The 15267-nt window shown below is 39.4% G+C and overlaps 1 protein-coding gene across 2 annotated transcripts in view; it reads right to left on the reverse strand.

Annotated features, from left to right (window-relative positions):
- Positions 1-15267, reverse strand: part of SWAP70 (switching B cell complex subunit SWAP70) — a 76251-nt gene that overhangs the window by 44398 nt on the left and 16586 nt on the right. For both annotated transcript variants that reach the window (XM_052652604.1, XM_052652603.1), the window contains exon 2: positions 8384-8524. In XM_052652604.1, the coding sequence (XP_052508564.1) occupies positions 8384-8524 (141 nt within the window). The remainder of the gene's footprint in view (positions 1-8383; positions 8525-15267) is intronic.

Raw genomic sequence — 15267 nt, forward strand, 5'->3', positions numbered from 1 at the left:
AGTATTTTATATTAATTATCAGTGAGATGCAAATCAAAACACAGTAAGCTATGTACTTCCTATCCACCGGAATGGCTATAATAAAAACAAAATGCTGATGAGGATATGAAGGAATTGGACCCCTCAGCCGCTGCTGGCAGAAAGTAAAATGCATAGCTGCATTGGAAAACAACTTGACAGTTCCTCAAAAGGTTAAACACAGAGTTGCCACATAACCCAAACTTCATTCCTAGGTATATAACCAAGAACTGAAAACATGCCTCTGCACAAAAATTGAACATGCATGCTCACAGCAGTAAATTCATGGTAACCAGAAAGTGCGAAGAAAACAAAACATCCATCATCCAATGAATGCGCCAACAAAATATGGTATATCCAAAATGGAATATTTTTTGGACATGGAAAGAAATGAAGTACTGTTAGGTGCTACAGCATGGATGAGCTTTGAAAACATGATGCTAAACAGAAGAAGACAGACACAAAAGTCACACGCTCCCAGTCACATTGTATAAGTCCAGATAGAGGTAAATCCATAGAGGTAAAAAGTAGACTAGTGGTTGCCTACAGCTGAGGGGGAGGACAGTAAGTGCTAATGGATATGGTTTTTACCACCAAAATGTACACTTTAAATATACTTGTATGGTATATGAATTATATCTCACTAAAGTTGCTACCTTAAAAAGCAATACTTCTGCGAATACCCTGGCACTCCAGTGGTTAGGCCTCTGCGCTTCTGCAGGAGGCACAGGTCTGATCCCTGGTTGAGGAACTAAGATCCCACATGCCCCACACTGCAGGCATAAATAAGTAAGGTTACTCTCCCTCTTGATTACTATAATAAAGAACTGACATTAAAAAAACATAGGATTTCTTTAGACTACATCAGTTTTAGATTTATATTGCTGGCCACCGTGTTCAATGACATAAAGTCATTCACACTTCTCAGCATGGAACCTCTTCAATTACTCAGAAGTTTTTAGTCCTGTATAACTTCGCAAACATGATGAAAATGTAGAGTCCAACTTGGCCACTGTTCTAAATTAATACTATGTAACTTTCAAGCAACAATGAAAGAAAAAAACAACACAGGCTAAAAGATAATAAGAATCATATAAAAGCCTGGTTTGGGGAATTTAAGAGCAGCACCCTTCCTATTGGGCTTCCCAGTGACACTAATGGTAAAGAACCCACCTGCCAACGCAGGAGACTTAAGAGAGGCAGGTTCTATCCCTGGGTCAGGAAGATCCCCTGGAGTAGGGCATGGCAATCCACTCCAGTATGTTTGCCTGGAGAATCCCACTGACAGGGGAGCCTGGCGGAATCAGTCCATAGGGTTTGCAAAGAGCTGGACATAACTGAAGCAACTCAGCACACACGCACGCCCCCTTTCCTATTAAATGATGCTTGTTAGGTATACATTTGACAACATTTTGAGTGCTAAAGGTAAGAGAAATTTGAAAACTCATTTTATGGTAGAACTATAACTAAGGGACAGTAAGCATTTGGGAAGAAAGTATAACGTCCAGCCTAAGAAAACAGAATGCAGACTGCTAGAGAGAAGAAACATTATATTGAAAAAAATGGCTCTGTGTGTATTTTTCTTTTGTATGTGTGAGTGTTCCCAAAACAAAAACAACATCAAAAAAAGGATTACATTAGAAAGCAGTAAATCCCCCAATTAGGACGTGGCTTATTGACCAAGGATTACTGGTTTTTAGTCAAATAGCCCAGACCAACCTTTAACGTGTACAATCAGGGAAAACAACTGACAACGATTTGGATGAAGAAGCCAACTAGGCTATTAAAGCTCATGAAAGGTTTAGATTGCCTCATAACACGCTGAGGCAGAACTAGTTTTTTGTTGTTTTTTTAATTACAGTTGTGCTGGACTTTTGTTGCTGCACACAGGCTTTCTCTAGCTGCAGCCAGCGGGAGCTACTCCTCATGGTGGTGCGTGTGCTTCTCACTGCAGAGTACAGGCTCAGTGGTGAGTGGGCTTCACCAGCTGTGGTACACAGGCTTAGCTGCCCCTCAGCACGTGGGATCTTCCTGGACCACAGATTGAACCCGTGTCCCCTGCACTGGCAGGCAGATTCTGATCCACTGTACTACCAGCGAAGTCTCAGAACTAGTTTCCAATGCAGTCGACTGGGGCTCAAAATTTAAAAAGTAACAATATACCACTTTCTTCAATTATTCATTGTCAGATAATCCAGGCACAGTGTTTTTTTTTTTTGTCCCCAAAAGGTGGGGAGGAGCTCACAAAAATTCAAAATTCTTCCTGGATGTTTACAGAATCCTATTCTTTAAAAAAAAAAGGAATTCAACAAACAAGAAAACAGTTAACAATCAGCAGAGGCAAAATATTCAATATATGAACACACAAGATTATCATCTGAAGTCTCAGGAAAGCAGAAAATAAATTCTATCAATGTGAAGAACAATATGAATTATTCCCTCTGAAGAAGCAAATACAGAAACCAAATGGAAAAATTATTTTTTGCAAAGCAAGTTTCATTATACTTTATCTCTTGGTCTCAACCCCTTCTGAGTAACTCTCTTAGGCAAAGGCAGAAAAACCTCTCAAATAACTGGGGGTGGGGGGGGCGAGGCAGGGGAGAAATGACCAAACTGAACACTGAGGAACACCAGATACTGAAGAAGAAGAAAAACTACATTAAAACAGTTGAGAAAGAACCTAAGGGAACTAGATGCTGGATGAGAGAGTTTGAGATGATCAGAATGGTTTTCAAACCACTTTCCCCTGGCCCCTACTATATATCCAGTAACTGGAAAAGTATTAATTCTGCAAAGTAGTAATTAATCCCTCAATAGTACATACAGTTAAAAGTACTCTGGTCTAGAAGTGAAATGGCTTAGGTTCAAAACCTATCTACCCCTTATTAGCTATATTCTCTATTTCGTCCTGAGTTAAATGGGGATAAGAATTCCAGTTATGCGTCATAGGATTAGCATGAGGATCAAATCAGACTCTGTGTGTGTGTGTGTGTGTGCGTGTATAAAAGCACATATTGCAAATGTTTAATCATCATTTCATATATTCATTACATAACTGATGACAATCTTAAAGTTTTCTGTTAACACTCTTCAGTCACTACTGGCATTTTTTTCCAACCAAGTTTCAAAACAAGGCACCAATCTGCTCAATTTAAACCCACATCATGGAAACCTTGGCTGCTTTATTTGGACTGAAAGCCTGGCAAAATTCCACTCCAGGTGGCTAAGCAATAATAAACAAGGGCTCACTGTTTCATCACATCCTCACTTGCTCTGTGAATAAGATTTTCCTCAAATTTAGTGGCTAATTTTGGACTTCTTAAATACTGTTATAGTTGCTCCGTTCAGTTCAGTTCAGTCTCTCAGTCGTGTCTGACTCTTTGCGACACCATGGACTACAGCACGCCAAGCCTCCTAATCCATCACCAACTCCCAAAACCTGCTCAAACTCATGCCCATCGAGTCAGCGATGCTATCCAATCATCTCATCCTCTGTCGTTCCATTCTCTTCCCTTCAGTCTTTCCCAGCATCAGCGTCCCTTCCAATGAGTCAGCTCTTTGCATCAGGTGGTCAAAGTATTGAAGTTTCAGCTTCAGCTTCAGCATCCATCCTTCCAGTGAGTATTCAGGACTGATTTCCTTTATGATGGACTGGTTTGATCTCCGTGCTGTCCAAGGGACTCTCAAGAGTCTTCTCCAACAGTTTAAAAGCATCAATTGTTCCACACAGCTTTCTTTATGGTCCAACTCTCACATCCATACATGACTACAGGAAAAACCACAACTTTGATAATACAGACCTTTGTCAGTAATAAAATAATCTCTCTGCTTTTTAATATGTTGTCTAGGTTTGTCATATAGTTTCTCCCCCAGTTACAAAACTTTTAAATACCTGAATACTAAAACAAAGAACATTTTAAAACTTTAAAGCTCAGGGTGTTTAAAGAAAGCTACATCAAGGAGAACAAAATGTGGTGTCAGGGTACAGCACCTCAAGATATTCAACCATGTCTCTCTATCTAGTCTTCCAGCCCACACAAATTCTAGCACTGAAAAACCACAATTTCCAGGTTTCTGAGACTTTCCCAGTATGTTCCATATATTCTAATAACAGACATAATTCTTTTTTTTTTTTAATTTTTAAGCTCAAACACATGCACACAGCAGGTCATCAAACATTTGCCAAATATAAGACATATTTACTGTGTGAACTGTTACTGGTTTTTATTTTGGTTTAAATAAACTGTAATTTTTTTAAAAAGTAAAAATACAATGAGGTTGTAGTATGTTTTAAACACATTTTTATATAAAGCAGGGAAGACAACAAGTTTTTGTCTATTTCTTTAAAGTCCATGATGCCAGAGTGCTAACATATATACTTTAGGGTTAAAAATTAGGGAGCTAGGCATTGTCCTAGAGGCACAGAGAAAGGGGGTCCTTTGGGTTTGACAGTCCACTGCAGACTGTCTTGCTTCTAGTTCATACAGCCTAAACTTGATTAAAATAGGCACTGATCGAAAAGAGGGGGAGTATACCTAATCTGACCCCTTATGTGGGATCTGGGCAGGCTTCATACGCTAACCACTTGTCCTGCTGTTGCTGCTGTTCAGTTGCCAAGTCATGTCCAACTCTTTGCAACCCCATGGACTGTAGCACGCCAGGTTTCCCTGTCCTTCACTATCTCCTGGAGTTTGCTCAAATTTTTGTCCACTGAGTCAGTGATACTATCTAACCATCTCATCCTCTGCTGCCCTCTTCTCCTTTCGCCTTCAATCTTTCCCAACATCAGGGTCCCTTCCCATTAGTTGTCTCTTCGCACCAGGTGGCCAAAGTATTGGATCTTCAGCATCAGCCCTTCCAGTGACTATTCAGGGTTGATTTCATTAAGGACTGGTTTGACCTCCTTGCTGTCCAAGGGATTCTCAAGAGCATTCTTCAACACCACAATTCCAAAGCATCAATTCTTCGGCACTGGGCCTCTTTATGGTCCAACTCTCACATCCATACATGACTACTGGAAAAACCATAGCTTTGACTATATGGACCTTCGTATGAAAAGTGGTGTGTCTTTGCTTTTTAATATGCTGTCTAGATTTGTCATAGCTTTTCTTCCAAGGAGCAAGCTTCTTTTAATTTCATGGCTGAAATCACCATCAACAGTGATTTTAGAGCCCAAGAATATAGAATCTGTCACTGCTTCCACTTTTTCCGCATCTATTTGCCAGGAAGTGATGGGACCGGATGCCATGATCTTAGTTGTTGGAATGCTGAGTTTTAATCTAGCTTTCTCATTCTCCTCTTTCACCCTCATCAACAGGCTCTCTTATCTTAGGGGCTATTAATGGAATATAAACATTCTCATCACTACAGTTGTATTCAAAACCTCTTGACTTTTATTTAAATTAACGCAGAAATATCAAATGGTAAACTCAGGATTCTGAAGCTGTTCTAACTAATCACGGCTAAGACAATCTAAGAGAAAGACAAATACTGTATGTTCTCAGTTTTATGTAGAATACTTAAAACAATGAACTTAGAAACAAATAAGAGAATAGGATGGCACTGGTCAGGGGCTGGAGGGGGGTAGTGGAAATGGGGCGATGCTGATCAAAATGTACAGACTTCCAGCTTTAAGGTGAAAAAGGTCTGGGATATACTGCACAGCATTGTGACAATAACAATACTACTACATATTTAAAGTTAAGAGACCAGATCTTAAAATTTATAGCTCCTCCACACACAAAAAGGTAACTATGGGAGGCAATGTTAACACAAGTCACCTTATTGTAGCAATCATTTCACAATATATACATGTATCAAATCATAATGCTATACACCTCATAGTGCTATACACTTTAAATTTACATACATTAGGTATCAGTAATATCTCAATAAAGCTGAGGAAATATTTTCTAAATAAAAAGAATTTCTTCACAAACCAAAAAAAAACCCTTACTGACTTATAATACAACTATAAGCACAAATGAGCTACCTGATCAATGAACAGAAGGCAGCCCAAAAAGAAAATAGTACAGCATCATACTATGAAGATTTGAAACGTCACATGTAAGTTTCTATATAATTTAAAATTTTTTTATCATGATATAATTCACATACCAAAAAATTCACTCTTAAAGTGTACATTTTAGTAGTATTCAGTATGTTCACTGGAGAAGGCAATGGCGCCCCACTCCAGTACTCTTGCCTGGAAAATCCCATGGATGGAGGAGCCTGGAAGGCTGTAGTCCATGGGGTCGCTGAGGGTCAGACACAACTGAGCAACTTCACTTTCACTTTTCACTTTCATGCATTGGCGAAGGGAATGGCAACCCACTCCAGTGTTCTTGCCTGGAGAATTCCAGGGACGGGGGAGCCTGGTGGGCTGCCGTCCATGGGGTCACACAGAGTCGGACACGACTGAAGCGACTTAGCAGCAGCAGTAGCAGCAGTATATTCACAGGTTTTACAATCATCATTACTATCTAACTCTAGAACATTTTTATCACCCCAAGAAGAAACTTCAAACCCATCAGTAGTCACTCACCATTCCCACTTCCCTCCACCTCTGGAAACCACTAATCTATTTTGTATCTTTATGTGTTTGCCTATTTTGGACATTTCATATAAACTGGATCATACAATAGGTAGTTTTCGCAAGTTTAAGTCTTACATTTCATTTTGGTGTGGTTTTTCCCTCTGCAGTTTCTTTTCCAAGTAAAGCATGACCACAGCAATGTTTTATATTTATATAAACATACACACACATACAAATAAAGAGCAAAAATTGTATTGTTGAGGCTTATATGAAATAATAGATACAGGTACAAAGAATACTACCTAAATGAACAGACTATAGTTTTGACAGTCTTTGCTGCAAAATTTCTAAAAAATAAAATGTGATTTTAAAAAAAAATGCTGACCAACATTTTGGCATTTTCCAAACCACTAACTTAAATCATTATTATACATTTTAGTTACTGTACTTTGCTACTATAAAAAGACACTAAATTATAAAAAGAATTTATACATATAAATAGCTATAAAAATTTTTTAACTCATAGGAAAAAATATGTCAGTAGTTACGGTATTTAGGTGATTGGAAAGTAGGCTTTTATAATGTATTTTATTTTTAATTTAAAGGTATTATCACTGTCACTTTTTGAAAGACATTTTTAACATATACCCCCAAAATTCACACTATATATTATAAATAAGCAAAAGTAGGAACTCCCAACCCTTAATGTGCATATATGATTACTTTTCATATCTAAACTAAATGTACATAATATGGAAAGATGACAGTAATATATTGCTTAGTTAAAAAAACAAACTGAACTTTATGTAGCATGATCCTATTGGTACAGAAATAAAACACTATGTATTGTATAGGTATGTGTCTGCATGCATATAAAAAGGTCAGCAAATAATTAAAAGTTGTTACTCCTAAAGACTCAGACTAAAAAGGGAATTTACTTTTTATCTCATATATTTGTACTAATTGCCTATTTAAAAACAAGCTAATTTATATAATTTTTTAAGACTCTACTTAATTATTTTTTTTGGCTGCATCTTGCAGTAAATTAGTTCCCCAACCAGGGATTGAACACAGGCCACAGCAGTGAAAGTATAGAGTCCTAACCACTGGACTGCCAGGGAATTCCAACCTTTCATAACTTTTAAATCACAAATGTTTTTAATTAAATGTGCCATTAATTTATTTTCTTAAGAAAAAAATAAAAGAACATTAAATCTAACAATTTAATGTGTCAATTTTTAATTATCCAAACCAAAGGAGAACGCAAATGAGAAAATACCAGTAGGTTATATTTGGCTTCCAAACACCTAATAGTTTATAGCATCCTTAGTCATAACGTATCAGAGAAAACATCCACGTGGTACCCAGAAAAGTCCAGGATGAAAACTTTGCTGTATAATATCTATAAAGTATAGATATTTTACCACATCATATCCACGCTTTAACAATTCTGGTACATGTGGAACCAGAATTCAAAACAAAAAATCATATCATGTCAAATCCATGCTTTAACAATTTTGGTACATGTGGAACCAGAATTTAAAAAGAAAAAAGAAAAGCTCCTGAAGAGAAGACAGGTACAGATTAACACAAAATACAGTTCTTAATTTAGAAAAAAAAGCCAACTGTAAAAATATAGAACCAAGGTTTAGAAGACACTGGAGAAGAGAGAGAAAGAGGAAGCACTGCCAGTCTCTTCTTTCATTCTGATTTATCTCGAGATGCTTCATAACTAAGCTCCTTAGGGAACTCACCAACAAGGGTGTGTGGGGCCCACCTGAAATGTGTAACCTGAACACCGCTATAAACAGGAAGAGGTTAGACTCATACCTTTTCCAAAATGAACTTGTTTAAATAAGGCATGTAGCCCTGATTGGAGACAGGTCCCTCGTCATCATCCCTGAAGTGCTCTTCAAGGGCAACCGGGTCGTGTGGAACCTTCAGCACCGTGCACAGGTTATGGGAAAGGACCTGTAAGGGAGAAAGAGAGCAGTTTAGAGCATCCACTAAGCAGCACGTGGCACTTCACTCTTGGAACACAGATGGCTGCCCCCTACCCTGGGGAGAGGAAGATGAAAAATAAACTGCCAGCTGCCAGGCTCCCCGCTTGTCATCGACAGGGTCTCATCCCCTCTTCAGTTTCGGTTCATGTCAAACGAGTCTCTTTTACTTGCCTACAATGAGCCAGGCTCCATGAAAGATCTGTAGTACTCCTGTGTGTGTTAGTCACTCAGTCATGTCCGACTCTTTGCAACCCCACCAACTACAGCCTGCCAGACTTCTCTGTCCATAAAATTCTCCAGGCAAGGATATTGGAGTGGATTGCCATTCCCTTCTGCACGTACTCCTTGTAGGCATTTATAAATTGGCCCACATTAGAAAGAAAAAGGGGGGAAAGAGCAAGAGAATGTGTTCAGACTTGAACATCTCCCCAAGCAGAGCAGTGTCTGTCAATTAAAGCTGTAAAAGAAAACACAAGGTTACTGAAGAGCTGCAGCTGGGGGCTCTAGATAAGGTGGCCATGCCAGGCTGGCCCCAACCTCTCTCCGCTTCACTTCTCTCTTTTGTTCAACAGAAAGGCCAAGTTAATATATATCAAATATTGATTAGTAATCTCTAGTCATCCAACCATCTCTATAACTCCATGATAAGTTTTCAGGATGAGTATCAGTTCAGTTCAGTTGCGCAGTCGTGTCCGACTCTTTGCGACCCCATGAATCGCAGCACGCCAGGCCTCCCTGTCCATCACCAATGCCCGGAGTTCACTCAGACTCGCGTCCATCGAGTCGGTGATGCCATCCAGCCATCTCATCCTCTGTCGTCTCCTTCTTTTCCTGCCCCCAATCCCTCCCAGCATCAAAGTCTTTTCCAATGAGTCAACTCTTCACATGAGGTGGCCAAATAAAAGGGTATAAATATGAAAAGAGAAAGAAATCAAGTGCCTGGTTTAAAAATATATTTAAAAAATCAACAGCAAAAATATCTCAGGAGTCACCAAAATGGCTGAAAATATTTTGTAGAGAATTTGCGTTCTGGTCTTGCCATAGTCTAAATGCATACTTTAACATTCAGGTAGTTGAGTTAGCAGTTTGGGCTATTTGAGCACTAACTGTGTTTCGTATTAAGTGAAAATTTAAAAATAAAACTTAAATTCCTTCCATTTCATTTGTGCATTCTAAACAAGTCAAATTATACAGCTAAGTCGGTACTTCCTCTAACACAGAATCTTATTAGATGTTAAATCCCAGGTTAAAATCCTCCCTGTTTTTCTCAACCCTACCCATTCAATTGCTTAAGGAGCCACATCCACCTCAATGAATACTTCCAATTCCATTAAGCAAGTCACTTTTTTCTGCATACATATATTTCAGTTAGGATTTTTTACAATTTAAAAAATTAATCTATAAAAACATTTGCATATCTTCTTTCTACATTTGTTTTGTTTCTCAAAGCTTCATTTATGTGGAGATCCTTTTCTACATGCTCTGCTGGTTTTAAGGAAGTAAGTAAAGTGAAGGAAGTACACAAATGGTTATAAATGAAGTAATTAAGACTTTTATCAGCCCTACAAAGCAGGCTGTGTTTCTCAAGTAAACTCTCTATTTGCTAGTAGCACAGCACATGAAAAGGGCACGGTGGAGCTTTTACTGAATCTTGCACCACAGTCAGAAAATCCTAAATAGACATTTCCTTTCTTTATTTACCTTGTAACACCTACAGAGTAATTATCTATCTCCAAAGAGGTTTTGTGAGGATCTACCTCAAGAATATAAAGTGCTTAAAAACGGCAACACACTGTGGAAATACAGAAAAATAAAGAACACAGTCCTCTTATAAGGCTCAAAAGTCTTTCAGATTTTAAAATTATTTGGGACTTTACCCAAGTAAAAACTCCCAACCACAGGTTAACCTATGGTATATCCATAAAACATTAAGAATAATGAGGAACTTACTGTGTGTAGTGATATGAAAAGATCTCCCAGGTGCCTTAAGTAGAAAAAAAAAAAAAGTACCTAAGACTACATACAGTGTGCTTCTATGTAAAAGAAAAAGGAAGAAAAAAAATTTAAAACTCTACAAGGATATATAAGAAACAAATAACAGTGGAGGAAAAACTAGTTTGATTTCCCTCTTTATTAAGTTCTAGAAAAAAAAATTTTTACCTATTCAAAAAATGTAATAGCTATTTTAAAAATTAAGCATATATACATACACACACATTTTTCTTAATGGCCAGCTTAAGCTCACATTAAATCTTTTAATATTTATTTTTAAAAAAATTTTTTAATTTATTTGGCTACGCTGAGTTTTAGTTGCAGCACTCAGGATCTTCAATCTTTACTGCAGCAGGCAGGATCTTTAGCTGCGGCATGCAGGATCTAGTTCCCTGACCAGGGATGGAACCTAGGCCCCCTGCATTGGGAGTGTGGAGTCAGCCACTGGACCACCAAGAAGTACCACACAGCTAAACTGACTTATCTTTGAACTCTACACTTTATCTTCTACATTAACTTACCCCCTAAAAATTAGGTATAAAAGGGAGACATATTCCACAGCAATGTACCATGACTAATGGATGAATAAGGTACAAGGGCAATAAATGAGTTCAGAAAGAATAGTGTGTGCTACAATGACTTCATATATTAAATGAAATGTAACCTAGGCCTTAAAATAAGGAGAGCTTTTCGGTAGGACAGGGCTTCCCTGGTGGCTCAGATGGTAAAGAATCTGCCTGGAATGCAGGAGACCGGAGTTCGATCCCTGGGTGAGGAAGATCCCCTTGAGAAGGAAATGCCAACCCACTCCAGTATTCTTGCCTGGAGAATCCCATGGACAGAGGAGCCTGGCAGGCTACAGTCCACGGGGTCGCAAAGAGTCGGATACAACTGATCGTGACTACCACTTTCACTGTCACTTGGGGTAGGAAAAGGGCAACTGGAAGGGTTTCCAGATAGAGGGATAATATGAGAAAAGTAACTGATTAATGCAAAATTCTCTGGGTACAAAAAGGAGACACCAATCTCTCCCACACCCATCCCTTTCTCTGCCTTTGGGTTTCACAGACCCTCCAACTAACGTACTGGTAGAGGCCTTAGATGCTATATTGTCACCCTTCCCATCTTACAGATGGTGAGTACTGGCTCAAAGAGATTAAATTTGTTTTTCTTGACTAAGGTGACTTAGGAGAACTGAGACTAAGTCAGGTTTTGTAAACCCTGATCCAACACTCTCCAGTAATAAGAAACATAATTATGTTTCCAGTTTTCTAAAAGCAACATCTTTGTGTAGGTGCTTTAGTTCAATCCAGTGACCTCACTGAAGATTTAGATTTAAACCCTAGACTCCAACCATGGATAATTAAACAGAACTTTTAAAAAATACAGGGATAACTGAATTCAAGGATAATTTTCTTAACCACCTTATTTTAGTTAAGCAAACTGTGAGAGAGGCATCAGATTATATTAAAGGACCCTGGAGGAGGAGACTTGAGTACCCACTGTACTCATGTGGTCTGTTCCTGGTCAGTGGTTTGCCATTTACCCTTTTAAAATATTAGAATATTTCGCTGCTTACTTGCTTAGTCTCAGTACCCTCACTGCAAAATGAAGAGTTGGTGACTTGTTTCTAAAACTAATGTTTTGAAAAGTCCAATCCTTAACTGTCAACCAAAACTCATTTCATGAATTCAACAGAAAGAACTATAGTTTAGATCAGAAATTCAGCTCTTTTCATTGTTAGTAAGGTCTAGAACAGGAAAAGTCCTCTTTAAACAAAGTAACAACAGTATCTCAAAGTTTTTAAGTAAAAGGTATTTAAAAAAAAAAGAGGATTCTTGAAGGCCAGAATATAAACTAGTAACAAGACATAAAATCTCCATAAACTTACACTAAAAAAAAGTGTAAGCAGCTGATGCTCTTTTAGAGTAGACTCACACTATCCATTCGTTGCTTTTAGTCTTACCCCTGGAGAGTAGCCAGTACTGCTTCTGTACAGATGAAGCTAATTCAGAGATGAGGAGACGTCTCCCAAATCACATAGTTTTTGGTGCAGTGAAATGAGGACTAGAACCCAAACCTTACACTCTGGTGCCCTTTCCATGCCCTACCACTTCCCCTTTCCTCGTGGACAAACAGAGAGCCCTGACCATACAAAAGTGACCTGTGTGCTGCGGCCATGCGTGTCTGTTATTGCTAAGGGAAGTGAGGGACCCGTGCCCACCAGGTCAGTCCTCCAGCACCCAGCAAGATGGCTACAGCTATTTAGTGGAGCGAAGTTAGATCCAATGGTCAAGAACCACATCTGCCTAGAAATCTGGGACCACTCTCTTCCTGAAACTGTTCCAAGAATCACCATCCTCCTCTCCAGATGAGAAAACTGGAAAACAGATGAGGACCAAAGCCATCAGGAGGAAACAGGACTGCATGTTCTTGACTTGTAAAAGGACTGCCCCTGAATCTCGCTAATCACTGTAAGTTTCTTGAGAAAGTTGAGTTTATCCTACTTCAAATGCCTGCTCCTCCAAAGGCCATTCTTTCAACACCCACATAATTGCTAAGCAACTTAGGTCTCATTCCTCAATTCGAAGAATAAACTATTGTTACTACAATAAAAGATCCATATCCATGCCAGGCCCTCATCATTCCAGTTCCTTCATAGCTGTCTGCCAGTGCTTCTGCAGGGCCTCTGCCGACAAGAAATGACTAACTGCCCGTGTGGTCGGTTCCAGTTCAGTGGTTTGCCGTTTACCCTTTTTAAGTATTTTACTCCAACTATCATGGAAAGAAACCAAGGATGATGAACGACTACACAGTGTTTTAACACACACGAGTGCCTAATGCTCACCCTCCTCCCTCCCAAAGATGCAGAGATTACAAAGGTTCTCGTGGACCCCCAGTCACACAGTTTCCCTTTACAGGATGTGCGTAATGGGCAAAATTCAACACTGAAAAAAAGAGGGGCGGAGATCCCAACAAGCTTATCTCAAGGGACACAATTACAGAACTAAAATTCATAATGGGTAATCTTTTTTTAAAGCGTGAAAATTCCTCTCTGATTAATAAAATTTCAAGCTGATGGCGAATTACCAGAAAACTCTTCCTAACAGAATGACCAATTTCCTACCCATGCTATGCCCTGCCTTAAGAGCATTGTCCTAATAGAAATCCCACCCCTTACCACAAGGACTCGTTTTCCCTTTCCTGACAATATCTTTTCGTCCTGCTTGTCACTGCTTAAAGCCTGCTTGCTTTCTCTTAAATTATCTGTATTATATGCAGCCTTAGAAATCTCAACGTCATCTCTGACTCAAGTCCCTGAATGCAATCAATCACCATCTTAGCCACTTCTACCACATTCATCTTCAAGGGCTGCTTACCTCACGTTCCCACCTTGTCTAAAAGTCATAAAAAGCCTACAAAAGTAAAACCCACGGAGGTTTATGCCCTTTGGCAAGCCAGTCCCACTTTACCTTTCAGCCTTATTTTTTCCCACCCTTCTGCACCAACTGTACAAAACTAGCCAAACAAGTTTACGCAGAACACCTTAGGGGCTTGCCCAGTGGCTTAGCAGTTAAGAACCCGCCTGCAGTGCAGGAGACTCAGGAGACACTCAGGTCCAACCGCTGCATCAGGAAGATCCCCTGGAGGAGGGCATGGAAACCCACTCCAGTATTCTTGCTGGAAAATTCCATGGACAGAGGAGCCTGGCAGGTTATAGTCCATAGGGTCGCAAAAGGGTCGGACACAACGGAAGCGACTGAGTACAGCACATCAAGCAAGCCCTGTATCACTTCCCTGTCCCCCTCCAGGCCTCTGCTCCAACCACCCCTACACCTCCATTTCTACCTAACATAAATGCCATTCCTTTCTAAAGCCTCCACCACCCAAAATCAAGACGGTCTTCCCCATTCTGCATTTCCCAAGCACTCTGTATTTCTTATCTTACACTCCTGCACATGACTTACTCTCTCCCATAAGACTAAATTTCTGAAAGGTCCATGTCTTACCCACCCTTGCATTCCCAGAGTACCTAGCATGCTACTCAGAACGCAGAAGGCTTTCAATAAATGCTGAACAAATTCCTTCCAAAAATCCTCCTTTGACAGTAAAACCATAATAAGTTTAGCAGTGACAACAATCTTAGGAAATATCCTATCTCTTCATTTCATTGATAAAAAGACTGAGGCCTGAGACTTGTCTAAGCCACACACACTGTTGCAGGTCAGGAAGCAACAGTTAGAACTGGACATGGAACAACAGACTGGTTCCAAACAGGGAAAGCAATACGTCAAGGCTGTATATTGTCACCCTGCTTATTTAACTTATATGCAGAGTACATCATGAGTAACACTGGGCTGGATGAAGCACAAGCTGGAATCAAGACTGCCAGGAGAAATATCAATAACCTCAGCTACGCAGATGACACCACCCTTATGGCAGAAAGTGAGGAAGAACTAAAGAGCCTCTTGACAAAAGTGAAAGAAGAGAGTGAAAAAGCTGGCTTAAAACGCAGCATTCAGAAAACGAAGATCATGGCATCTGGTCCCATCACTTCATGGCAAATAGATGAGGAAACAGTGGAAACAGTGTCAGACTTATTTTGGGGGGCTCCAAAATCACTGCAGATGGTGACTGTAGCCATGAAATTAAAAGATGCTTGCTCCTTGGAAGAAAAGCTATGACCAACCTAGACAGCATATTAACAAGCAGAGACAT

The sequence above is a fragment of the Budorcas taxicolor genome, chromosome 15, assembly GCF_023091745.1.
Source record: "Budorcas taxicolor isolate Tak-1 chromosome 15, Takin1.1, whole genome shotgun sequence".
Taxonomy (NCBI): domain Eukaryota; kingdom Metazoa; phylum Chordata; class Mammalia; order Artiodactyla; family Bovidae; genus Budorcas; species Budorcas taxicolor.